The sequence below is a fragment of the Crocuta crocuta genome, unplaced genomic scaffold (genome assembly GCF_008692635.1).
Source record: "Crocuta crocuta isolate KB4526 unplaced genomic scaffold, BGI_CrCroc_1.0 scaffold77, whole genome shotgun sequence".
Lineage (NCBI taxonomy): Eukaryota > Metazoa > Chordata > Mammalia > Carnivora > Hyaenidae > Crocuta > Crocuta crocuta.
Genome location: NW_027532172.1, coordinates 7,082,055 through 7,108,336, shown reverse-complemented (window position 1 = coordinate 7,108,336; position 26,282 = coordinate 7,082,055). Strand labels below are relative to the sequence as shown.

Genomic DNA, 26,282 nt, shown 5'->3' with positions numbered 1-26,282 from the left:
GTTCCTTTTCAGCTTCCAGTGTCTACCCATCCTCTACCCGTCATATTGTAAGTGGGCCCTGGTGGGGATTTGGGACAGTGCAGGAGCCCAGGTTTGTTGAACTAATGCAAACCTGGTTTCTGCCTATTAGGTTTATTTAAAGTAGGGCCATCCACTGCCTCCCAGTCCCCACCTGGCTCCCCTTGCCGGCCAGGTATGGCTGTAAGCCCTTCTGGACCCATGGGCCTCCCCAGATCTTAGCTTCCCCTGCCAGGGCTTGACTCATTCAATTTGGCCCAGGGCCCCCAACCCCACTTCCTCCTCTCCAGCGGCACTCCATCTGTCCTGGTCTTCACCACCTCTGGACATTTGCTCATGCCAGTCCCTCTGCTGAGAGCTGGCTGGAAGGAAGCAGGAAGGACGGGAATTTTGTCAATTCTCAGGGCAGGGGCAGCCAGACTGTGAGGGCTATGGTTTTGTCTTCCTAATTCTGAGCCCTTAGAGCCTGGCAGAGAGCCCAGCGCAAAGCCAGGTGACAAAGCAATGTTGAACAAATAGTCAAACCTGTGAATGAGTGAATGGAAGCTGAACTTGCAAGAGAGGTGTGGGAATGATGGTCAGGCCATATAAAGGGGGGGAAGGAAGGACAGAATCTGGGCATGGACTGAAGCCCCATCCTCCCTCCCCTGCCAAGGAGAAAAGTCGAAGTCCAGTCCCAGAGCCAGTGTTTATTAGCGAGATGGAACCCAAGGGTGGCTGTGGCTAGGGCAGCCAAGGGCCACCAGGAGCCCCTACCCACCTACCCAAAAGCCCCCCAGAGCTATTTACACCCATCATCCGAAGCGGTGGGCAGAAGGGAGCCCCGGGGAGCCCCTGAAGGCCCCAGGCCTCCACCATGGGCCCCTCTCCCCTTGGCCCTACCTGTACCTGCCCCTCTGCTATTCTTCCAGCCCCCAAGTCACAGTGGCCCAGAAAAAGTGAAGAGGAGGTAGAGTGACCAGGCAGGGAGGGAAGGAGGGGCTGGAAGTGCACCCTGCCCATGCAGGGCTCCTCTGCTCCTGTCCCCAATAAATAGAGAATAAATACCGGGGAAGGGCTGGACTTGACTGAGTGTCCCTCCCAGGCTGGGGCCGGCCTCCTGTGACGGCCCCTTCTTCCCTTCTCTGAGTGCATCTGAGCCCCCCACCCCCACTCCCAGTCTCCAAAGCAGTCCTTGAATCTGCTTCTATGCCGATGGCACAGGCTGGTAGCACACACTGGCAAAGGTGTGCAGTCCGTTCCCTGTCCGGGTAGAGCTTGCTCCCTCCCTGTGTCCTGTAGATCCCGCCGGTGGTGGCTGTCGAGCAGGTAGACTCCCAGCTGAGTCTGGGGACTGTGTGGTCCTGGCCTGGCCCTGCCAACTGGCTGGGCCTGGTTAAGTGGGCTCGGTTTCCTGCCGTCTCTGACCAGCGTAGGTCTAAGTTTTGGACGGTGCTGCCGCTGAGGCAGACTATATACAACCCACCAATAAATACTGTCTTTGCAGGGGCAGGGTGTGTATTAAATATAGATATTTTATATANGCCTGGGGGTGGCGGGGCGCTCACAGCTGGCGGTGGGAAGAGGGCAGCATGGACGGCATCCCGGCCCAGTACGTGCAGCTGTACCCGTGTGACGACATGCTTGAAGTTGTTCTCGGTGGCCGTGCAGGAGTAGAGGCCGCGGTCACTGAGCTGCAGGGCGCGAAGCAGCAAGCCCTGCTCTGTGCGCAGGAAGCGGTCCTCCGCACGAATCTGCAGGGGCAGGGAGGGGGGCTCATGGGTTGTGTGACCACCTTGCTGCGTAGCCGGCTCCCAGAGCAGATCCCTTTTGTGCCCATTCCACGGAGGAGCTCCCATGTGGAATTTCCATGTACCAAGAAAAACCCCCAGTAGTTTTCCACATAACGTATAAATAAAGCATTCACACACATTTCCATCTCAGGATCATAAGGGGATTTCTGAATAATAAGAGAATTTTGGAGTAATCACAGAGAATTTCTTTTTAATGGGAACACCCAACTGGGGTATCCTTATAGAATTTCCATGTAAGGAGAGATGCATGGAAGTCATTTCCATGAAATGAGGGCTGCCCCTCAGAATACTCATATACTGGAGTTCAACCACATGACGTTCCCATATAATGAGGAATACCTCCAATGGAGCACACGTATGGGAATTTTCCTGTAAACAGGCATGCTTATAAGTGGTTACTATATAATGCAGAAATCCCCGAGTTTCCATATAGCTAGATTCACCTGAATGATTTCCACATAGGGAAGGGAACTTGGAAGGCCTTTCTTAGAATGGGGGCAGCCCCAGATGGGCACCTATATCACATTTCACCCACAGGGAATTTCTACTGCACAGGGGACTCCCGCATCCACGGTGGGGACTGTGGGGTACAAGAAATCACCTCACGGCGCCGGTCACTGGGATCTCGTTGGAACAGCCACTTAACGGTGGCCTGGGGCGAGCGAGGCTGGCACTCCAGGAAGGCTGCGCTCCCTGCCACACCGTACTGCACGGACTCCACGGTATTCTTGTTGGCTGTGGAACAAGGGGGCGCTGCATGAAAGCAGCATTGCCTCTGGGCAGACTGCAGGCTGGCCAGGGGCAGATGTCAAGGGACACATACAGGGACACCCACCCTGTATAAAGGCAGGGCTGCACTCTCGGGCACCCACTCCTTGAGGGGGTGGCTGGGGACAGCCCATCTCCAAAATCTGAAGCCCCCTTATGCCCATGGACCACATGAGAATCCTTCCAGTAGGGGGCCCTGGGAGCAGCTCCATGGGCCTTGCAGGGTTCCACACTGTGAGGAGCGCCCAGTGGTGAGTCACAGCACACTCACCGTTGGAGTTGAACCCGCGACACTGCCTGATGGGGTTTCCATGCCGGACATCCTGCCGGCGGCTCCGCCTAGATGAGGATAGCTCCTCAGCAAGTATTCTCAGGCAAGTTTGCCCCCGCTCTAGCCCCCGTACCCCAAGACTCCAGGTAGGCATCCCATTCATAAACTCCCCCAGGGTAATATACCCACCACCAAACCCCAAGGACAGGGCCCTGGGTCTGGTGGCTAAAATTCCATGGGCCTGGGGGGTCCGCACCTCTTGGAAGACGCTGTGTAGCGGGAACAGGCCTGGCCGTCCCAGGCACAGTAGGGGTCCCGGGCGAGGCAGCAGTCAGCACAGGCAGCCCCATATGCCTGGCAGCGGTGCAGGCTCAGGTGTGTGACACCCACAGCTGAGGCCACGTACAGTTGTTGCTGAGGGCAGGGGTAGAGGCTTGTCAGTTGTCTTCCCACAGCCAGCCCCCATCATGTTCCATGGCTCAGTTTCCCCATCCCTATGCCAAGGGCATGACCCCAAGGGAGAACAGGCTCCATCCCCATCCCCGGCCCACCTCACCAAAACTCACCCTCTTGGAAGAGATGGTCATGGTCTTAACAGGTGCTGGGTCCTGGAAGAAGATAGGGATCAGCTTGGGGTCCTGGGGACCCCCTCCTTGCCCTGACCTAGAGGTCTGAAGTCTGAGGTCAGAAGCTGATACTAAGGAGGGCCAGGGTGGGACGAATAGGCCTGGGTGTCATACACACCTTGAAGACCTCCACCTCCTCCAGCATGAGCTCCTCCATCTCCTGGTCATCCTTGGGCAACACGATGACCTTCTGCACTGTCCCGCGGTCTGGAACGGGCCGGGCAGGGCCTCAGTAGGGCTGAGGACACTGGGGAAGGGGTACCAGCCTCAGCCCCTTCCCCACCAGGGCCCCAACCCCCCAAGGGCAGTGGAGCAGGAGCTCTGTGCCAAGGTTGAAGAAGTTCCCATGGATGTGGGGGCCCAAGATAAAGGGGGGGGATCACAGCCAGGGTCTGCCCCTACCACCCCAGACCCTCATTTTGGGCACTGCTGAGAATAGGATGCTGGAGGCATTTCCATGTTGAGGGACTGGAACTGTGGTGGGCACACCTGCGCATGTGCACACGAGAGCATGTATGTCAGTATCTGGACAAGTGTAGAGGTATCTGCCACCTGTCCCCTCTTTCCTGACCATTCACAGGTCCCCGGATGCCCAGTTTCCCTGCTCTCCCAGACCCTGGGGGGTTGAGGATAGTGATGGAGTTTCCCCACTCCTTGTCTCAGTTATCTAGGCTCCAAAGGATGAAGGGAACAGAGTTGACCTTGATAAGCTTGTGGCAACCCCTAGCAGGGTAGGTCCCAGCCCTGTGGATCAGCACCCTCCACCCAGGGAGCCCAGTGTGGGAGGGACTGGGAGCAGCAGTGGGTACCTGTGCCCAGGAAAAGCACCTCATAGCGCCCATCGGCTGCATCCACCTGGTCCACGGCAACAGTGGTGAGCCGATAGGGAGCGCCTGTGCGGACGACCAGGGGCCGCCGCTGCAGAGGGTACACGGCCTGGTACATGAGCGGGTGGCTGCGCATGAAGTTAATTACTTCATCAGGGTAGTCCTTGGTGGACTTCATGGATGGCGTGAAGGTTCCGCCAGGGCACTGCAGGCAGGTGATGAGCGTCAGGCCCAGGTGGGGCTTGCTGGAGCCCTTAACTTCAGGAGAGGCCTCTCCTTTGTCTGTCCCCATCACATCCACCTGCTCTGCTCCTCAGAACCCCCATCCAGACTTTTCCCCCTCACCCAACCCCTCAGGTCCTGCTCTAGCAGAGGTCCCAAGGTCCCACACAACCAAATTCCACAGCCACCTCCCTGGCCTCATGCGCCAGGGCCTTGTGGCATTAGGCAGAGCTGACCACTCCTCTTCCATGTCCTCACCCCCCACCTTGTTGTCTCCTTCCTCCAGTCTTCCCCACCCCCACTCACCCCTCCTCGAGGGACTACAGCCCCAGCTCCTTTAACACCCTAAGTAATCATGCTCTGCCCTTTGCTGGTGCTTTCCCCTCGGCCTGCCCTGCACCCTTGCTCAACTCCGGCCTATCCTTCTGGTCTCCAAGTTCACCCTTGGGGAAAGTCTTCCCTGGCCTCTGCTCAGACCAGCTTCCCCAACCCAGCCCTACCCACACAAGAGCCGAAACAGATCATGTGGTTCTCCTGGACTCCTGAAGAGGCCCACATCACACCAAGATTAAGTGAGTCACCTCCCACCACCTCAGAGGCCCTGCAGGCTGGACCTTGCCCTCCCTCATCTCCCCGGCTACAATTAGCCAGATGCGCCAACTCCAGCCTGCCCTCCAGCTTTGTCTTGGCTCCCAAATAGCAACCCCACCCCGCCAAGCAGCCTGCCACACCCAGCTGCCATCTTTGTTTCAGGGTCCTGGCTGGGTTCTTCACAGCCTGATGCTGTATAAGCCGTGTTTTGTTTCATCTTGTTTTATTTATTTTTTTAAGTAAGCTCTATGCCCAACGTGAGGCTCGAACTCATGACCTCAAGATTAAGAGTCACATGCTCTACTAACTGAGCCAGCCAGGCGCCTGTTTTGTTTTGTTTTAAATGTCAGCTTTATTTGAATGGATACATGGTAGGTTTATTTGTGTGTACACTCTGCCTCCCCCACCTGGCGATGAGCTCCGTGACAGTGGGGCCCACGTCTACAAAGGGGCTAACCCAGAGCAGGCCTCATAGAAAGAAAAGGGAAAGGAGGAATGACTGGGGTCCTCACCGTGCCAGGCCGTGGATAGGGCATCTTCCCTGAGAATGGCATCCACTGGTAGTTGGGTCCCTCTTTGTGGGCAAAGGGCCCGTTGAAGACCATGCGGATATCAGCCATGGAGTAGACACACACGGCAGAGCCTCGGAACACGGAGCTGCAGGCAGGGCAGGCTGCTGCTGTGGGCAGGGCAGACCCTCGGCCCAGGGCCCCTTCCCAGCCTGCCCCCACACCACAGCCTGCAGAGCGGGGTCCTCCACAACTCATAGTCCCCCAATCCAGCCACACCCTGCCATGGCCAGCCCTGGTCCGAGTCTCACCCCGAGGAGGTAAAGACAGCATAAATGACTGGGTTCCTCACATCCTGTGTCTGCTGGACAAACACATCCTCTGGGGGCAGAGGGAGAAGACACGGGGAGGGTGCATTAACCAGGAGTCCCAGGGCCTTGCCCACTCCTGCCCAGGGGGACCGTCAAAGGTGCCCTGACCACCCATCCAGCCCCCACCCCTCCCATAGCAGCCACAGGACCCAGCCTGCCTGCTGGGTACTCACGGAGCTCATCGAAGTGGGTCTCAATGCCATCCTCACCAGGCACGGAGCACACCAGTCGTGCCTTCAGGAATGTGCTCCACTTATTGACCAGGCAGCAGTGGCCGCCATCATCATTCTGGGGACAGGGAGCAGGGTCAGATCAGCTCTCATCTCCGAGGCCCTGCCGGAGCGAGGCTGCTGAAGCCAGCACTGGGTCGGGAGACAGGCGGCATGGGGCCCTGCCAACGCATACCAGGCAGATGCGCCCAATGCGGGCATACACGGCGGGGCTCTGTGGCGCCTCTGCTGACCGCTCGCGGAAGAAGAAGTAGAGCTTGTCGTCATTGCGCTCGGCGCTGTCAGGGATGAGCTCGGCATGGATGAATGAAGGGTCTGTAGGTAGGCAGTGGTCAGCTGGGCAAGTGCTCCTCGGACGAGGCCTCTTTCCCCAACAGAATCCCAGGCCAAGTACAGGAACAGCCCCTGCTCTTCCTCACCCCAGGTAGTCACAGGACCAGACCCCCCGCAAGTGCCTCTTGAAGATCTTGCCCCATCCTAGATGTGCTGCCCACCCAGGGTCTTGCAAGTCGCCCTCACCATTCAGCCACCGAGAGTTGTACTGATCTGTGCGCATGGCCGTCTGCTTTCCCAGCGTGCGGAAGATGGCTGCATCGGTGCCCATGAAGTCGATGTACACACCAGCATAGAGCTCCTCATCTGTGAGTGGGCAGGTGGGTCAGTCAGGGGACCCCTTTGTTAGGACCAGGATACAGTGCCTATGACCTTCAGAGCAGGGTCCGATCTCTCCCTCAGACTCCCCCGGACATGACTGTCTCATCAGTGGAGTACTGGTAAATGTACAACTGGCTCTAGGGGGTGCCTGGGTGGCTCAGTCAATTGAGTGATTGAGTGATTAAGCATCCAACTTTGGCTCAGGTCATGATCTCACTGTGAGTTAGAGCCTGGCTTCCGGCTCACTGGTGTCAGCGCAGAGCTGGCTTCAGGTTCTGTCCCTGCCCCTCTCTGCCCCTCCGCTGCTCATGCCCTCTCTCTCAAAAATAAACATACATACATACATTTATTTAGTTAGTTTTAAAAGTGCTTATTTATTTTTTTGAGAGAGAGGGAGAGTACGAGCTGGGAAGTGGCAGAGAGTGGGAGACAGAGGATCCAAAGGGGGTTCTACACTGACAGCAGAGAGCCCAATGTGGGGCTCGAACTCACGGACTGTGAGATCATGAACTGAGTCCAAGTCAGACGCTTAACCGACTGAGCCACCCAGGAGCCCGCAAAATAAACAAACATTAATAAAAACCAAACCTGGCTCTGGGCAGGACTGGGATTAGTAGCAATTAGCTCTGATTAGTAGCGAGAGCCAATTTCTGTAGTATATATACTCCCATCATGGCTGATTTCAAGCTACTAACTTGGGGTCACTGATGGTGGAGCCGAGGAGAGCTGCCACCACTATGATATAGTATTTCTACCCCACAAATACAACAGCTACAAATGTTCTCAAGAACAAAGATAATGATAAAATGTAGTAAAATAATTTAGGAAGTAATGAGTTTTGAGTATTTTTACCTTTGTTTTTAAGGTAATTTATTTGTAAATTATGTAACTTAATTCTTAATCAGAGCTGTGTTTAATAAGAGCTGGTTCACAAAATACCTGAAAATTTGCAGTTAGCAACCACGCTGGCTCTAGCATACCATTCCATGTCTTCCCTCTAGACTTGCCCAGGGCAGGCTCTGCCTTCCCCCATCAGACTTCCTGGTTGGGGCTCTGCCATCAGGCTAAGACCTTTTCACCCACCAAAATGGGGAAGATAATGTCTCCCAGCCCCACCCCAAGACCTTTCCCAGGCTTGGAGGTGGCACAGTGCTGAGCAGTTGCTCTGAGAGGCAGACTGGCTCGGGCAGCCAGAAAACAGGCAGAGTACAGAGACCAGGGGCGTGGTGGGCTCGCCCAACCTGGGGGTAGGGGCAGTAGCTGCTCCTGAGGCTCCAGGCAGGACTCTGCCTCAGAGAACATTCTCCCAACTCTCCTGGACACCTGGCCAGACCAGAAACAAACCCAGCCCCCTAGCTGGTCAGAGGGCCACGACTCTCCATCCGTGGGCCTCTCCCAGCCTCCCAGACAAACCAAGAACCTACCTCTCCCAGTACAGACCAAGCTTCTCTTTTCTCTTAGGCGGCCTGTGGCTAGGAGGTGTCTGGCCTCTGCATGGACACTATTTTAGGGTAGGATCTGGCCCCCCTTGCATCCCCACCCGGGGGGCTAGAGAGAGGCTCACACCACTAGTCTCTGCCCCTCAGCTCACACTGGGGTCTGGTCTATAACCCTCCCCCTGACAGGTGGGACCCCATGGGAGGGTTCAGGGATGGCATGGTCACCATCTCTGCCCTGAGGTAAGTGTTGGTGCCATGACCCCCATTCCAGAGGCAGAGACCACACACTTGGGCTGCAGAACCAGGGTGGGGTGGAGGCACTCACTGATGAGGGCTGAGGCTGTGTCCAGCTTGGGGTCGTACGGACACTTGCCCTTCCCTGACTCGAGTCTCTCAGGCTCCAGGTAGAAGATGTAATCCTGCAGGGCAGAGGGGAGCTCAGCATCGTCCAAGCTGGTCCCACAGCCAGGGAGGGCAAGGGTCACCAGGCTCCCAGGGTGAGAGCAGGCCCCGGGGGACACCCTAAAGCCACACCCCTTCACTCCCCAGATATCCTTGTGCTTCAACTCTGTCCAGCCAGGTCTCCCAGGGCAGGGCCATGCTGCAGTTCCAAGGGAGGTACTTCCTGGCCCCAGTTATCAGATAAGACCTGGGAATCAGGGACAGAAGCCCCTCTATGCCAAATGGCTCAGGATGACTCTGGTCAGGGCCCCCTTGGGCTTGACATGAGCTGTGGCTGCCTGTCCTTGGTCAAAATAGGGCTGACCACCTGACCAGGGCAGGACTATTGGCCAAGGGCCTTTGGTCCTGACCTTTGTTGCCAGGTCCCACCAGGCCAGAGGGCTCTGAGGGTACTGTATCCCCAGGCTTTATGTCCTACCTGTGGTCCTCAGGACAGAATAACAGGCCATAGCCTTTCCTCTGCCCCTCAGCAGAGCCCCCAGTTCCCCATGTCTCCACAGCGGGCCAGGAGTTGAGGGGTCCAGCCCAGACCACATGGGACTCACAAAGCCCCCCATGCCTCCCAGCCCAGCCCTGAAGATGCTTGGAGGAAGGCTGATGAAGGCGCTGGGACCAGGATGAGCTCATGGGGCAAAGGGAGGGAAGAGAGAGGCACAGAGGTGGGAGGGAAGTGGCAGCAGGTGGCAGGGATGGTGATGGGAAGGTGTACACAGGCCCGCTTCCAGTTACACTCTACACACGTGTCTTTGCACACACGGGGCTGCACACACAGCTTGGCACGCATCACTAGCAGCACATGGAACCCACCGTTCACACCCTGGGCACACATGCAGTCTGAACGGTCCCACTTTTCAGCACTCCCCATCACAGACACACCTGCTCAAGNCAGCCCCGGCCCCCCTGCCCGCCCCTGCCCAGCCCCAGGCCCCCCAGCCCAGTCCTGACTTGTGACTAGTGGGCAGACAGTTCTGCCACTGCCACCCCAGGGGAGCAGAGTCCCAAGCATGTGAGTATGCGGGACACTTGTGTCAACCCATGACCCACGGGGGCATGGGGCATGGACACCTGAGAGTAACATGTCAGACTGCATACATGTGCCATGTTCTGACTCGGGGGGCTACCTAAGGTGTGGGTTTGAGAGTGCACAGCACGTGCCCAAGCGTATACTGGTATACGCTCACGCATGTCTACACACATATGCTGAGGACAGAGGCGCCGCTGTCCCCAGGCTGTCTTCCCTACCTGGTGGCTTCATGATCTCTTGCCTGTAGGAGTTCACTGAGGCTGACATGAATCCAGTTGGGAATGCTTTCAGAGCCTGAGGGCACTGCCAGGGAAGGAGTGGGAGGGGGGCCCAGAGTACAGGGAAGACACTGGGGAGACGGGCCTGGGGTTGCAGGTTCCTGGCTGGAAGACCAGGCCCAGGGTGAGTTTGGTTCAGAGGCAGTGCTGCCCGGCAAGGCCTGGAGGGATGAGTCCCACCTGGCGTGGGGCTGGAGGCGTCGGGCGGAGGGCACCATCCGTGGCTCTGCTGCCTCGGCCTCTGACCACCTGCATCTGGGTCCAGGGCGTGGCCTGAGAAGACGAGGAACAGGGGTTAGAGCAAGGGGTGGCAGGGGCTGGGGGAGCGGGCTCGGGCTGCCAGCCTCTCACACCACACATGCCAGGAACACAGACGAGCACCTGGACCCCCAGAGTACACATATGTGCCTGTGCGTGCACGCATACACACAACTTGGCAAGCACCTGCACACACATGTGTCCCTAAGTCCAGTCACTCTCACACATGTCCTACAAGGTCACACCAGCTCACATACATGCCCACATGGAAATGGAAAAAGGCAGAAGCGGGCAGGGTGGGGCAGAGCTGGGGAAGGGGCAGCTCTCCCCCAGGGCCATGTGGCAGAAGCTGACCCAAGCATCCAGCTTCCTGACGCCGAGGCCCCTGCCAGGCCCCCTGGCTTGGCTGCCGGGGTGCGGTCCACAGGCCCAGCCAGGAGAACTGTTGCACGTATGGAGCGAGTGCTTACTACATGCCAGGCACAGTGCTAAGAGCCTTGGGAGCGTTAGCTCTCTGCCTCCTCCTCACACCGACCTGTGAGAAAGGCAGCTATTAGCCCCATCTTCAGGTGAGGACACCGAGGCTCTATGAAGTGAAAGAAGTCACTCACCCAAGGTCACAGGGCTGGAAAGTAGTAGGGCTGGGGCTCAAGCTCATCCTCCCATCAGAACCCTGGCATGTGGCCACTAATGGGGCAGCACAGGGCCAGGGTGGGCACAGCTTACCTGAGCACGGCGGCCGCGGTTTACATAGGTGCACATGGGGTTGTAGGCGCCGGTCCCACACACATACAGGTGTGTTCGGTTCCAGGGCTGGATGAGCCTGACGAAGTTCCCGCACTCACCCTGGGGCCAGAGGGAAAGCCGAGGAGGTGCCCAGATGCCTGCCTGGCCCCACTGCGTCCCTGAGGTCACCTGCCCCCACGCCTCCCCCTTTCCACCTATAGACCTCTCTGCACTCACGTTGCCATCCTTGCCTGAGAGCACACACTCCTCAATGCGCTGTGGGGAAGCCGCCCAGTGGATCTGCCAGAGACAGAGGTCAGAGGGTGCAGCCCTGGGGTCCCATTTCTTCATCCCCCCAACCCAGCACCTGGGCTGGCCCTTACAATGAGGGGCTCACGGTTGATGTCATGCAGATCCAGGGACAGCACATAGTCCTTGCTGCCCACATACATGCGGTCATGGTCCTCGTCTTTGAGCAGGATTCGGTAGTCGGTTGTGTTGAGCAGGAAGTTGAAGAAGTGGGCAGTGCCTGTGGCCTTAAGTTCTGTGGGTGGAGGGCAGGGCAGCAGTTAGGATCCTTGGGGACCATCCAGACATGTCCCCTTTGACAGAGGGGAGGACCCCTACCACGAGACCGTTTTAACCCCCCAATTACCCCTGTAGAACCTGCTGAGCTCCCTCTCTAGTCCCTCAGATGCTGAGACGAGAAAGTGGGACAGGTTGGCAGGCCACCTGGGCACACCCAGAGCTAAAGCCCTGATTCATGGGCAGCCCCAGCCAGTCTCTGGGTCCCAATGAAAGCCAGTGGGCGAGGGCCAGGGCACGTGATGGCATCAAAGAGTCTTTGCTCAGATGGGGGTTAATGCTCCCACGCTCAGGGTGGGGCCTGCTTTCCGCAGGGGCCTAAAAGGGTTAATGAGCCGGCGGGCGGGGGGAGGGGGGGAATGCAGGAGCATCCAGGACAGCCTGCAGACGCTGGCACAGAGCTGGGATGCCCTGTCTTCACCCCAGCTGCCCACCGGACAGAAGGACAAGCTGGCACACACCATGGTCCCCACCTTGTCTGAGGCCGGGTAGCCAGGACACTGGAAAGCCCTGCTGGAGCTATACTGCCCAACAGAACTTGGGCTTCCCCCAGATCCCACTGGGCTGCTGCAGGTGGAATTTTCAGGCCACTTTGAACCAGCCAGGAATAGTCTTTCTTGGGAAAGAAGCCCTCCCCCTAGCGCTAGTGTCCCAAGGCTGGGGGCAGGGTCCCATTAAGTCCTTTGTTTCTCTTCTGCCTGAGTCTGGCAGCCCTGGCCCTCCCATCCCCAGACTACTTGGGGAAAGTCCTCATTCCTAGGGATGAAGGACAGGAAGGAACTTGGCCAGTGACGGGCCAATAACAAACACAGGACTCCAGAAAACTTGGGAACCTTCCTCTGGGAGGGGGAGAGCCAAGGGGTCTTCTTGGAAAGCCCCTCCTCCACCCACCCCCAGCTATTTTTAGCTCAGCAGGAAAGGGAAGATTGTAGTGAAGGTGACGAATATTCACCAGCACAGGAAGCTTGAGATGGCATACAGAGGAGCACATGCATGTGTGCACGTGGTCCAGGCACGCACGTATGCACACACGTCCTGCACCAGATGGGGCACTCACGAAGGCGATCATACATATCCCAACTTCCCACATCACAGCTTGTAACCCATTTCCCAGGTGCGGCAATCAAGGGGAAGGCCTGGAAAGGGAGAACAGCTGGGATCCCAGGCCCTAGATGCTGCCTGAAGAAGGGACCAGCAGGTGGCCCCATCCCATCAGTCAAAGTCAACCTTGACTCAGGCAGCTGTCTCTGACTGGCCCGGCTGACCCTGACCCCTGCTGTGTGCTAGGACCCTAAAGCTGGAGCTGGAGGGGCTGTGCCCAAGAGCAGCTTCAGATGGGAGCTCCAGGATGTGCTGAGATGGGCGTGGGAAGTGGGCTGGGAGCCAGGGGACTCCCACAGCAGACCCAGAGCCTACATCTGAAGGGCTGGGGGCGCAAGCAAAGGCTTTGCCCTGCCTGGCCCTAAGTGGCAATGAGAGAATACAGGTGATGACCTTGGCCAACCGCTGGGACGCAGGGACGCCAAGGGATCAAAGGGCCGATCCCTGCCTGGCTACGGCTTCGCCCGCCTGTCCGGCGGTGCCTCTGAAGTCCTAGGCAGGGCAGCCTGGGCACCTGTCCTGCACCTGTTGTTGGGTCACTTGGAGTCCCCCCGCCTGGCCACCCAGCCATAGTGACAACAGGAAAGTAAACACTCCCCCACCCCCAGGGCCAGGAAGCAGCCAGAGAGGAAGTGGGGCTGCCAGCGGAGCCCCCCCAGGCTGGGACAGCCCGCCAGGGGTTATTTATACCCTGGCTGGGGGCATGGCCTTGGTTGTACCCTTACCCGTTCTACTGGGTTAGGGAGCATCTGGGGGGCAATGAAGGGGAGGGAGGAAGGGGTTCAAATGGGTACTACTTTCCCCTACTTAGGGTAGAGTAAGCTCCAAATACCTAGCCCCCCAGGGACATCTACCCTCCATCCCTACCCAGCCTTGGGCCTCTGTAATCTGGACCCTCCCCCTCTGTGAACCAGTGCCCAACCCCATATCCAAGTACCCCTTCACAGCTCAGAGCCCCAGCACTCCAGGTTCCATCCCCCTCTGTGAAAAAGGCAGGGGAGAGACCATTCATTTAGCAGACCTACATGGGGAGCAGGAGACTAGCTTTGATGTGACATCTTACATCCTAAACCTGTAGGCCCTGCTCCCTAACCCCTCGGTGGAGGTGGGGATGGAGGGAGCCTCCCATTTACTCATCAAGCACCTATTATGTGCAAAACCCTGAGATTACAACGTCTGATTTACAGATGAGGACAGCAAGGCCCAGAGAAGGGAAGTGACTGGCCCAAGAGCATGGGGGTAGGATTCCCACCCAGGTCCATAACCCGTGGGGCTAAAGGAGATGCAGCCCCAGGCAAAGTCTGTCCTAATGGTGAGAACTACCCACTGGGAGGGCAAGGGCCTGAAGATGACTCCCCCTCCATCAACAGGGCACATGACTCAGGACCCTGGGGACCCCTCCCGGTGGACATGGGATATGGCGTCAATGGCTCTGTTGTCACAGGACATGATGTTTTGGTCATTATGGAAACTTTGAGGGGGAGTCTCCATGAGGCCATGTGGGGTGGGAAAGGGGTGGGACCGAAGGTCAGGAATCTTTGGCTCTGGCATAAGCTTCATGACACCAGTCAGGACACTGTCCTCATTTTCCTATCTAGACCATCTCTTGAGCCCTCCTAATACTGACATTCAAGGTGATCCTTGAAGGTGAGGGTCTTGCTTTGAACTCCAGGAAATGCTGACAGTGGAGTATTCCTTGGGACTTCCCCCCCACTGTCCTTCATGGGCTGTCTCTGCCTTGGTGGGGAGAGGAGAATGGGATGTGGTCCCAAGTTCTTTCCCCATGCAAGCTGTCTCCCAGATGTCACCATCTCTTGGAGGACATCCCTGCTATACCACTTCCTAGTGCTGGGGTGAGGAGCAGAGAGGGTAATGAGGCAGGAAGGGGCTTCCTGTCGACGCAGGCCCAGCCCTCCTCTGACTCCAGCCTGTCTCCACCCCATTCCCAACTAAGAATCAGAGCTAAACCCTGAATCATCCATCTAAACTCAGCTTACAGGGGTGCTTGGGTGGCTCAGTCAGTTAAGCGTCTGACTTCGGCTCAGGTCATGATCTCATGGTTCGTGGGTTCAAGCCTGGCATCGGGCTCTGTGCTGACAGCTAGCTCAGAGCCTGGAGCCTGCTTCGGATTCTGTGTCCCCCTCTCTCTGACCCTCCCCTGCTCATGCTGTCTCTCTCTCTCAGAAATAAATAAAACATTAAAAAAAAATTTTTTTAAATAAAAAACCCACAGCTTACAGAAAGGAAAACTGAGGTGGAGAAGGATGGCTTTTCCAAGTCCCCAGAGTAAACTGGGTATAGGGCTGTGGACTTTGCAACCCATGGCTGGAGTACTCATCTCACTCATGTCAGATTGTAGGAAAGAATTAAAACAAGAGGACCCATGACAGTCCTGAACCCCAACTCCAGATGAAGACTGAGGCCCAGAGGAGAGTGGTACTCACCTCAAGACACAGGATGGGAAGTGAAACTAGTATCCTGTCCCCCCTCCCCACCCTGCCATAGGGTAAAGGAGCTGGAGGCCTTCATTCTTCCAAGAAGCCTGGGTCAGGGCAGGAGGCAGGCCAGTAGTCCTGGGATTCCTGCTGACACCTGCAGCATCAGCAGGGCTAGATCCTCCCAAGTCCACAAGGAGCAGGGACTTCAGCCAAGGGGACCTGGGGGCCCAGGGAGGCATCCGTTGTGGGGGTCGGGGTTGACCTGGCCTGGCCATGTCCTCAGGCTCGTCCTCTCCTCGACTCCACTTATTCCCAGGCCCAGCTCTGATAGCAGGAGTGTCACCCCTCCCCCATCTCCATGGCACTACTGAGGGAGGGCTGGGGCACAATCAAAGGTTCTGTGGATGTCAGAATTCAAGTCTGGATAAGATCCAACCTTGGGGAGAGAGGATGGTGTGCCCAGATAATACTCCCCACCCCCATACCCTCACCCAGGCTGGGCACAGGTTGGGTGGGGCGACATCCGGGAAGGCTTTTCCCGTCATTGGGAAGGAAGAGCCTTTTCTGGCATCAGACACCTCATTTCCGCAGCCGTTCCCAGCCTCTAGAACTTCCCCATGGCCATTAGACACTCAGGGTCCTGGCCCAGAATGGCCTGGCAAAGCTCCAGAGGCAGGAACATTCTCAGTCCACAGGGGTTTAGCCTTGGGGGTCTCCGTTTCCTCCCCTCTGGAAGCAGTCAATGCCTCACTTTAAAGGATGTGGTGGGCGTGGACGGCACTAAGGAGGTGTGTCTGCAGCCCTCACCCGCAGACCCCAAGTGGGCGGCCCTGACCCCTGCTGCTGACCCCTGCTGCCTGTCTCTAGGACACAGGCTCTGTTGCCAGTGAGGGAGGGGCTGTAAAAAGGGGGTCCTGGAGCGGAGGTGGTACCCCGCCCCCTTGGTTACAGCCCCACAAAGCAGCAGGTCCTGACTGACAGTGTCACCTCCCCTGGTTGTGCTTGGGTACTGGGGGTGATAGACAGGTCCCTGAAGCCCAGCCCTGACCTCTGACCTCATGTGGGCCAGAGCAGCCCTAATCCCTGAGCTAAAAAGAAATAAGATTGGGGGTGAGAGGTGGGGGTGCTGGCCAGGGTCTCTGTCAGTGCTTTATCCTCTCGCCCTTCCGAGGAAGGAAACTGAGGTGGATGTCAGCAGTGGTGGCAACAGGAGTGGCGGGGCCTAGACAGTCCCTACTGGACGCTCAGGGGGCTCTAGGGAGGGGTGGCCCCCAGCCCCTTATCACTCCCCCAAAGCTGTGAGGGGCCCCAGAGTAAGGCCTGGGGGCTGGGCTGGCCCCCTGGCTCCCAGCCTAATCCTCTTTTAATGAGCGGCCAGCCGGAAGGCCTCAGTCTCTGGCCACAGCCTTACAACCCTGGGAGCCCCAGCCAGACTGAGCTGGGGGCAGGGCAGCCCCTGAAGCCTTTCCACGCACCTTCCCTCCCCGCCACTCTGCCCCATCAGCACACCCACCTCATTCATTCCCCAAAGCCAAAACCTCAACACTGGCCAGGCCAGCCCAGGGATATCTGCAGGGATATATACCAGGGTGACATGTTTCTTGTGCTCATGGACTCTTTCTTGGGCATTTACCATTAGTTCAGGGCCAGGTCCCGCATGGAGCTGGACAGAGGGACTGTCACTGCTGATCCAGGGGCTTGCTCTCCCAGCCCCTTTTCTATACCGGGAATGTTCCGGATGGGAATCCCTAGAAACCAGATCTAGGGTTTTACCTAAGACTTAAGCTGCTTCCTCCCTGGGGGGTAGGTTCCAGCTCCTCTGGCCCCAAACCCCTTGATATCTGTCCCCTCCAATCCCATCTCTGGACCAGGCTTTCCAGATTGGAGACCCAGAGGCTTCCCCAGGAGCCATCCGCACTCGCCCCCCTTCCCCCCAGGCAGGTGAGCCAGGTCGGTGCCAACAAAACCAATTACAGCCGCTCTCACCCAATTAGCAACTAATTATGGCCTCGTAGTCCATTCAACATAATTAACATGTAAATGACTCGGCGTGTTTATATTCAATAACCGCTCTGATTGAATTTAATTTAAAAGTCTGAACTGGGGACCCAGTTACCGTATTTCACCATCTAGAGCAGCCACTTTGTGAGAATGCTGGCTCCTCCAGGGGAGAGGGACACAAGACCAGGGTGGAGGGCAGAGGGACAGGTGTTGTGACACTGGCCCAGTCCTGGTGAGGGTAGGGATGGCCGCAGTCCCTACATCCCTGAAATGCTTTCCCAGGGGTGTGGGAAGGTGGTGAAGTCTGAAGAGCCCCAGTGGGACCCTCAAGTTGGGAAATCCTCTGGAACTAGGGGCCCTTGTTAAGGGCTACTGTAAACATCCCAGCTGTTCAGTAAACACCAAGCCAGAGCCGAGCTGGAGCCACCCAGCTGGGCTAAAGCTCCACTGTAGGCTTCCCTCCCATTTTGGGGGCTGGGGGCTGAGGACTGGAGCCTGGGGCCAGCAGGCTCAGCCATGCTATTCCCACGCCCGTTCCGCCCCAGTGCCCGCCTGCTCCGCCCAGGAGAGGACAGGCTGGGGGCACAGCTCAACCTGACCCAGGAAAAGCCAAGAGGGAAGACACAGCAGGGTCACACCCTGGCACACACGTCATCTGGAAACCCAGGGTTCTACACCTCTCTCCCACGAGAATGTCCGATAACTTACGACTGTTTTGTCCCAGCAGGTAGGGGGCTCTCGAGCCTAGGTGCTCCAGTGATCCCTGCCCACCCCCATGGCACCTGATCTTTCTGGGCCTGGACTGGTGACTCAGGGAGCCAGGAGGACCCTTGTAGGTCCATGTAGGACCCTTAACGGCATGTGCAGATGCCTACAAGGATGCTTTTGGGCATTCACCAGCCAGGCAGAGCTAAGAGCTCTACCCCAGTTTGGAAAGGACACAGTTCAGGGGTAAACCTGGCCTGCAGGGGCCGGGGAGCCCTGTGCATGGGGTAGGAGGCAGCGGCCTGGGCCAGGCAAGCAGCTCACACACGAATGTGCCCCAAGAAGCATGAAGGGGGTGGGAAGACGGCTGGCCTTGAGGGGAGGGTTGCACTGATCCATTGCTCAGGTGGGGAGAGTGGATTGCGCCTCCAGTTCCATTGGCCTCAGGGGCCCACCCCGCCTCCCACATTCCAGACCTAGCCCGGAAACCCCTCACTCCTTCCCCCCCTCCCCCGCCACCTCCTCCTCCCCATGACTGCAAAAGACAACAAACTCTCCATGGCTCATTTACTCCGATAAATCAACCAGACAGACAGGCCAGGATGGGACTGACAGGCTAGTGGGTGTCAAGACCCTCCCCCCTGCCCTGGACCCAGCCCCCATCTCTGCTGCCCTCCTTGGCCTCCTGGAGTCCCTGCAAGCCCTTCATGTCACCCACCCAGAGACTCCCAGGATGTCCCGGACAGTCTTAGTCTCCTCCCCAACATTCAGATGGGGAAACTGAGGCATCGAACAGACAGATGTGTACTCAGGGTCAGCCTTAGGGGATGCAGTAGGACAGAGTTGGGAGACCAAACAGGACTCAGCTGGTCACCAATGCAGGAAGGCAGCGAGTTCTCCACACAAGCCTAGTGCTGGGACAGGAGGGTGTTAAACAAAACAAAAGACAGCAACAGCACAGGCAGCCTGAGCAGAGGCCCCCTGGGGTGTTGCAGGAGCCCACAGGGCCCCTGAGTTCTAGTTGCTCCTCTGCCAGTTGTAGCATCTGACCCACAGGGGCCCACCACGCTGGCGGACAGCAAGTACACAGGCAGTGGACGCTGCCCTTGGAGGGAAATGAGAGCATCATCCTTGAGCCCTAAGTGGAAAGAAACATGGCTCTTGGCTGGGTGCAGAGACCTCAGAGGAAAGAGCATGTCCGGGTAGGAAGCCAAGGAGGGGTCAGGGTGGGGATGGGAGGGGGTGGAGGCAAGGGGGGTGTGAGGGGGAGGAAGGAAGGAAGAAGAGTGGGGGAAGGAGGGGTCTGGAGCTGAGGCCTCACATCCCAAAGACTTCCTGGTCCCTGGAGGGGCCTGTTGCTTTGGGGCTGTCCCTGCCCTACAGAGATACAGCAGATACCCATACTTGCCAGCAGCCCCAGCAAGAACACCACAAGCAGCCTAGCTGAGGCCTCCCTCCCCCACAGGCAGGCCTCCGGATCCTAGGCCAGCAGCCACCACCCAGACCCATCCTTTGCTGGGTCAGGACCAGTGGTCAGGGTCTGGAACCCAGGAGGCCTCCACCCTCTCCCTCCCTGAGACTGCTCAGCAGGCTGAGGCAGGGGGGGGGGGGTTGGTGGTGGCAGGGGGTGGGGAGCAGTGGGGAGGGTGGAGCGGTGGCTATAGTCCTGCCAAGCTCAGGCACCCACGTGAGCTGAGCTTTGGATTCAGACCGGAGTCTTCTGGCATCCAGGCCTCTGGCAAAGGCCCTCTTGCTATTTCTAAGAAAAATGCAGCAGGAATCTTCTCTGCTTCTCCAAAACTCCAAGGGCTCCCTTGAGATAGGGCTCAGATTCCCAGGACAGCACTAGGCCAGGCCAGGAAACCATGCTCTCAGCCCAGTGACATAGATGCCCAAGTGAGCAACCCAGGTCCGGTCACCCCTAGCACAAGCTGCAGGAGCCAGAACAGTGCTCAGAGAGGGGTCACCATGGCTGCCCATGGGCCCCACACAGAATGGGGAGCTCATCTCAGTGTGGGGAGCTCCCTCCAAGGCATGCCCTCCCCAGTGCATCTCTCTCACTGGATTTTCCTCACCATGTGTATTTGGTGCCTTTGCCATTAGGAACAAAGAGCTTAAAAACCACAAGGAACAAGTACAAACGCTACGTCAAAGCAGCAAGAGCAGGACTCCATCCAGTATCTCCCCCTTTCCCCAGGTGTTATGGCACACACCCCTCACCTCTGCTTCCCGCTCTTCCCTCCCAGTCTTCCTGCCCTTGTTTGAGATGCAGCCTCCTCCAGGAAGCCTGACCAAATGCCCATAATAGGGGCACCCTACTTCTGCCTCACTCTACTCCCAGAACAGGGCTCAGGGTACCTGCTGCAGTCCTTTCCAAATACTGTCACCTACACCAAAGGTTAGAAATCTCGAGGGAGGGGTGAGGTAGTACAGACCTCCTTGGGCCTCCCCCGGGACCAGCCCTCACCTCTGTGCCACCCTCAGCATAGCTCTTAGTTAGGAAGTCCAGAGACTTCCTTCATGGGGGCCGTGACTGCATTCACAAAGTTACTCCTCCCACAGCACAGTGAGGCCAACGCCGTTCTTATCCCCACTTTACAGACAACACAGCAAGGACACAGAGAGGCTCACTGCTCAAGATCTGTCCACGGCCAGGATGCAAGCAAGGCGGCCGAAGCTCTCAGGACACTTGTCTGCACTGAGTCACTGTGGTCCCCACCTTACACAGGGGGAGCCAGGTCCTGGAGCGGCTGAGCCACTTGCCCGAGGTCACACAGCTGACAAGGGTAGAATGGAGGCTTGTCTGCCTTCAGGGACAGCCCTCTCAACCACCATCACCTTTGCATTCTACCAAATTTAAGTCCCGGGGAAGGAGCTGGAGGTCTCCCAGGGATCAGGGGCCAAGTACCCACGGCTCTGAAGACATCCTCTGGTTCCCCCGCCCCCCCTGGAGGGGTCACAGGGTTGGAGGTGCACACACACAGGTGCAGACAGCCAGGAGCCCACTCTGAGGCTGTTGCCTCCAAAGCCACAGAGTGAAAGATACCTTTATGGGCCAGGATGAGATTTTTATCTTGGCGGTTTCTCTTTAAATTCTTTACGATTACGAAGCAGCGGGGGCTGCCAAGGAACATGATTTACTCCTTGAGCATGCACCAGCTCCTCGCTCAGTGCCAAGGGAAGCTGGAGCCAGCGAGGGAGGGGCGGGCATCATGCCAGGGAACCAGAGACAAGGCCTGTGTTGCTGAGGCCCAGTTAGTGGCGGTCCCGTTTGAGGCTTGGCTGGACCTGGAAGGACCACAGCTGAAGGCCCCCAGCCCTGACCTGGCTGGCTCAGGCTGAGCCTCAGATAGGTTCTCGGCAAGTACCAGGACCTGCTCTATTCTCTCCATGCGCCAATTGCTGGCCGGCTGAGGGGCAGCCAGCCAGCTCCAGGACCTCCCAAATCCCAAAGTGGCCACTTCCCAGTCCCCTCTCAGGAGAAAGGCAGTTCCCATTTCCTGGAAAACTGGGATCCCAAATGCAGGAATCTGGGCTCAAGTTCACGCTTTGGGTCTTCCTACCTTCCTCCTCCTGGCTCATCTGGAATACTGGCCCCTCCCCAATTTGCTAGCTCCAAATCCCACAGTAGCTATCAGAAATACCTGACCTCTACCCAGCTCCCTCGTGTCGCCTCTGGCCTCCAAGCTTCTGGGCCTCTCCCCAACACCTCCTCTTCTGTGTTCTGAATCCTCCTAGCCTCCTTTGGCTGGTGAGGGAGCCCACAGGGAGGCAAGGGAACATCCCCCCTCCTCACTGTGCAGTCAGGCCTGGAGGTGGGGGAATGCTCCATCAGGGATAAAGCCACTTCCACCTGAATCCATATTCACCCACTCTACATCCCCCACCTTGGGCGAGGTAAACGGGGTATGACCTCTCCTAACCTCCAATCTCATCATTTCCTAACAAGGAGACCTGGCCACTCTGGTTCTCTGATGCCACATGCAGATGACGTAAGTAGTGGCACTATTCTGGGCCATTAGTCCCAGAGGCTCAGAGGCTGGGCTGGGGTGGGTGCATAGGCAGTGACCAGCACCTACCCACTCACGCTCCACCCACAGAATGCCCTTCTCCACAGAGCAAGCCAGTTACTTTGAAATTAGAGAAGATCCAAACCCCAGGGCTACTCTGGACACAGGAGCCCTTTCCTCTCCTGGACCCTGGTTTTCCTTCTCTGAATGGAGAGAGCTTTCTAGGGGACTCTGCTCAGTAGTGAACTGGGGTGGTGGAGGGCTGGATTTACAGGAAATAAGCAAACCCAACTACTGTTGCTTCTGTAAGCAGAGGGTATGAGAAGGCTGCCCAGTGCAACCTCAGCCCTCTCCTTAGGAAATGAGGCCGGGAAGGCCGAGGCCAGCACTGCAGGATCCTGGAACCCTGTCCTTCGCTCACGGAAGAGTGCTGTGCCTGCTTCCTCCAATCCACCCTTCACTCTCTCAGTCCTGAGACAGGCTCAGACATCAGGCAGAGCCAGGCCCCAGCTTCGCCCTGTTGCTGCGTGATGGAAAACCTCACAGAAAACCCATGGAGACCCCCTCAGGCCTTGGAGAGACCACCGCATGGTTATCATCATGGGCACCTACTGTTATTTCTATTATTTTCATCTTTCCTGACTCTTTTGTTCCATCTTCCTACTCCTGCCTCAGTTTCCCCAGTAGCCCAACCACCTCGTGTCATCATAGGACCCCTTTCCTCCACCAAACATCTCTTGGCCCATGTCGGCCAAAGCCAGCCCAGGCGGCAGGCAGCTGCGTATTGTGGGGGTGGCTTCCTGGGATAAAGTAAACATTCCCCAAGCTGAACAAAGGACCTGGCAGGGCACTCACACCTCCCTGATGCAGAGGGAGGTGGTGCTCCCTGGCTTGGGTCATCTCAGGATGGGGGGAGGGAGAGCTTTTTCTCCTAGGGTTGGCCAGGGACTCTGGGGTTAAGGAGACTCCAGACAGGGATGGGTGGAAGAAAGGATCCTGCTGTCCAGGCTCTCTGGTCCCAAGCATCCATGAGCTCTCAAAGGACACCTCATACCTCCTGGAAATCTTCTGCACTTGACCCCTCACTTCTGCCTGACCTTGGCTGTGTTGCTACTGGAAGCTCAGGAGATAGGCCATAGGAGCCGCCCCCCCGGCCCCCGCCACCTCAACTCTAACTGAACCCTGGGCCCCTTCTCCCTTACACTTTCTCAACTTTTGGCCTGGCTGGGGTACCCAGGCAAATGCACAGGCAGCAAGCCCAAGCCCGAACCAGTTCCTGCCTTTGTTCCTTTAGCTGCCCTGGGCAGTGTGGCCCCTCATGCCAGCACCTCCGGCTTGGAAGGGTCTGGCCCAACCAGGCCGGAACTAGCACCTCCCAACTGCAGCAAGAACAAGGGCAGGGGAGGGGAAGGGCCTAGCTTGAGTCCCTGGGGCCTGGTATGCCAGCTGCTATATCCAGGTAAGGCACAGAAGGAGAAACTGAGGCACAGAGCCAAAGTGACCACCAGTGCTTCTGAGAGCAACCCTCTCTATTCCCCTCAGGTGTGCCTGGGGGGAAGAAGCCTCCCACCCCTTTCCCAGTCCCCGGCCTGGCTGTGAGATCCCAGTTTCTATGGATGCTGGTCTCCATTCTTACTCTGCAAATGCTTAGTGAGGACCTACTCCTCACTGAGGGCCACTTTGTGTACATGACTGTGCTGAGATGATCCAGCATGAGGGGGGGATACACAGGGCCTGGCACACAGTGAGCGCTGGGCTACCAGGTGGCACTGACCAACTGGATGCCCATTATCTTTTCAGCCAGTCTGAATGAGACTTGTCCACTGCAGACCCTCTGGTACTCAGCACAGGGCCTGGTGCAGAGTAGGGACTCAAGTATCTGCTAAATTAAGTGATATCTAAGCATAACTAGGACATTAGATAAGTGGGGAACGGGAAAGGTCATTCAGGGCAGGGAAGCAAGTGTGTGAGGGCACAGACACCTAGGATGGGGTGGCCCCAGGCACCCTATGGCCCCACCCCAGACTGCCACAGTAGTCAGCACCATAGGCTGGCTGCCAGCAAGCTGGGCTTTTAGTCACTGCGGGTGTCAGCTTCAGAGCTAATTGAGAAGGAATCGACCTGACTGATGTGGGCGTCAGCAAGGCCAGGACACCAGGGTTCTATTTCTGGCCTTCCCTCTGCCTCCTGCCTGACCTTGGCCCTGCCCTTGCCTGAGCCTCGGTTTCTCTCTCTGGAAAACAGGAACAAAAGTCTTTGGCCCTTTGTTTCTGGAGGTCTCAGAAGGTTTAAAAGGCACATACAGAGGACCTCCCTAAGTCTTATCCCTCTTGCTTCCCCCTCATGGGTCTCCAGGGAGATGACAAAAATAATACCCAGAGTGGATGTCTGGGTTCTAGGGTCCCAGAGGTATGGAGACAAGCCCCCACTCCCCTTGCCCTGGGTGGGGGGAGGGGATGCTCTGTGCCCCCTGCCAGCATCCTGGGCTGGGAAGGGAGAGTGGGGGGGCCAGGCCCCTTCAAGATTTATTAATCTGTTCTGAGGAAATCCACCAGGGAAGGGTGGAGGTAACAGCAGAATAAATCTCTCCCCTGCCCAGGCCTGGGGGTGAGGGGTGCTCTTAAAACCAAAGCCATCACCCTTCCGCCCATTCCACAGGCCCCACACTGGACTTCTTCCAGGCACATCTTCAGAAATGCACTCCTCATTCCCCCCATCAACTCACATGGTGGGATGAGGACAGGGGAGGGGCTCTGCTGGGGACATGGGGACATGGGAACATGGTGAGGTGGAGGCTGGATCTCAGCCAAACCTGAGGAAGGAAAAGTCAGCCCAGCCTTTCACCCCAATATGTGTGCCCGGAAATCTGTCCAGCCAGGGCTGAGTGGGCCCCACCCAGGGCAGGCCACTGAACAAAGTGACCTTGGGCCAGAGGAGAACTCAGCAATGACCCCAGATCCCCCAGATGCCAGCATGGCTGCCACTCAGGCAGAGGGGAGTATCTTTTGATCACACAGACCTTTGAGGAAGTGGCCTGTGAATGAGCCATTTGGACACCCAAGTGTGTGCCATGTATATTCACCTGCCAGTGGGTGGGATTCAAAGGCAATGGAACTGGGGACCTGTCTCTCACTCTGCAGACACCAACCCATCATTAAAACCTTCCACTGACTTCCAAAGGAAAGTGCTCATTGGGGATCTCAGAAGCTGAGACCTGTCACATAGCATGTGCTCTCCCCTGAACTCGCCAAATGGCCTGCCTTCCCCTCACAGCCAACAGCACCCTCCCTGATTCCTGGGAGCCCCTCCCACCTAGAGACCCACACCCCAGCAGAGCTGTCCAGTTCCTCCAGCTTCCCGAGGCCTCAGTGTCGGCCTGACTATCTGCCCTTCCACCCCAGGACCATCCAGGGCAGGACCAGACACAGTTGTGGCAAGGAAGGGCTTCCACAAACCCAAGTGTGGAAGAAGTGGCATCTCTCTCTCCCCAGTTATCTAGCACACAGAGGGAGGCACTCTGCAGACCCTCGGCCACACAGCCTGGGACCCCACATTCTGCCTTGAGAAGGGGACCAGACTCGGGAGACTTCTCTGAAATGTCTACATGGCCTGTTCTCCAGCCTTTTCTGGCAAGTTACCATTGTCCCTCTCTTCCCCACCCATGCATCCAGGGTGACCCATGTGGCTGCACAGTATGTCTTTTTTTGCCTTGTCTCTCTCTGTCTCCTTGGCATCAGGCCAACCGCTGTGGACAGAGGATGAGGATGCCAGGGAAAAGAGGCCTCTTACCTTTGAATGAGAGCCGGACCCGTGGCGTGGCTGGGAGGTAGTCCTGGGTGGGGGTGGCTGGCCAGGCCCCAGTCAGTAGGGAAGCCCAGAGGAGAAGACCAGCGACAAGCATTGTGGGAGGGGCCTAGGGCCCAGGAAGCAGGTTCGGCTGTCTGGACACCTGGGAAGGGGGAACCAAGATCAGAATGTGTAAGGCAGATAGGGGCATCCTGCCCTATCAACTCTCCTTGCTTATACCCTCAGCCTCGGACCGTGAATGCCCCAATATGCAAACTTTATATACTTTTTATCCCTGCCTTCGTCTGGGAAGGTGTTGCCAATGGGCTTGAAGACCAACCAACCAGGTGCAGCCTGGGGTCACCAGAGCTATGCCCCCTGCCCCAGCATCCTGAATTCCATTCACAGGGTCCTGCTGAAGCAGGCAATCTTACAGCCCCCTCTGGTTCCCAGCAGGCTCTCTTTTGTGCCCACCCCCAACCAAATGGGCTGCTCCTTCCCTCGCCCACCTCAAGGAATGGAGGAAGAGATGGATCCAGTCCTGCCTGCTCCAGCCAAGCCTGTCCTCCTAGTACAGGAAAATCTGGAC

General features: G+C 57.4%; 1 protein-coding gene and 1 non-coding gene across 2 annotated transcripts in view; both read right to left on the bottom strand.

Annotated features, from left to right (window-relative positions):
- Positions 1-26,282, bottom strand: part of SEMA3F (semaphorin 3F) — a 26,553-nt gene extending 271 nt beyond the window's left edge. The window contains exons 1-19 of the mRNA XM_077777049.1: positions 26,203-26,282; positions 25,697-25,856; positions 11,451-11,611; positions 11,305-11,367; positions 11,068-11,187; positions 10,264-10,356; positions 8,645-8,738; positions 6,746-6,865; positions 6,402-6,541; positions 6,170-6,284; positions 5,937-6,006; positions 5,629-5,773; positions 4,286-4,508; positions 3,595-3,683; positions 3,417-3,458; positions 3,107-3,264; positions 2,851-2,918; positions 2,413-2,546; positions 1,544-1,751 (exon numbers count right to left, since the gene is read on the bottom strand). Coding sequence (XP_077633175.1) covers positions 1,544-1,751; positions 2,413-2,546; positions 2,851-2,918; positions 3,107-3,264; positions 3,417-3,458; positions 3,595-3,683; positions 4,286-4,508; positions 5,629-5,773; positions 5,937-6,006; positions 6,170-6,284; positions 6,402-6,541; positions 6,746-6,865; positions 8,645-8,738; positions 10,264-10,356; positions 11,068-11,187; positions 11,305-11,367; positions 11,451-11,611; positions 25,697-25,808 — 2,155 coding nt within the window. The 5' untranslated portion in view covers positions 25,809-25,856; positions 26,203-26,282. The remainder of the gene's footprint in view (positions 1-1,543; positions 1,752-2,412; positions 2,547-2,850; positions 2,919-3,106; positions 3,265-3,416; positions 3,459-3,594; positions 3,684-4,285; positions 4,509-5,628; positions 5,774-5,936; positions 6,007-6,169; positions 6,285-6,401; positions 6,542-6,745; positions 6,866-8,644; positions 8,739-10,263; positions 10,357-11,067; positions 11,188-11,304; positions 11,368-11,450; positions 11,612-25,696; positions 25,857-26,202) is intronic.
- Positions 5,366-5,438, bottom strand: TRNAK-CUU (transfer RNA lysine (anticodon CUU)). Its single transcript has one exon. It is a non-coding gene; the product is annotated as a tRNA-Lys (tRNA).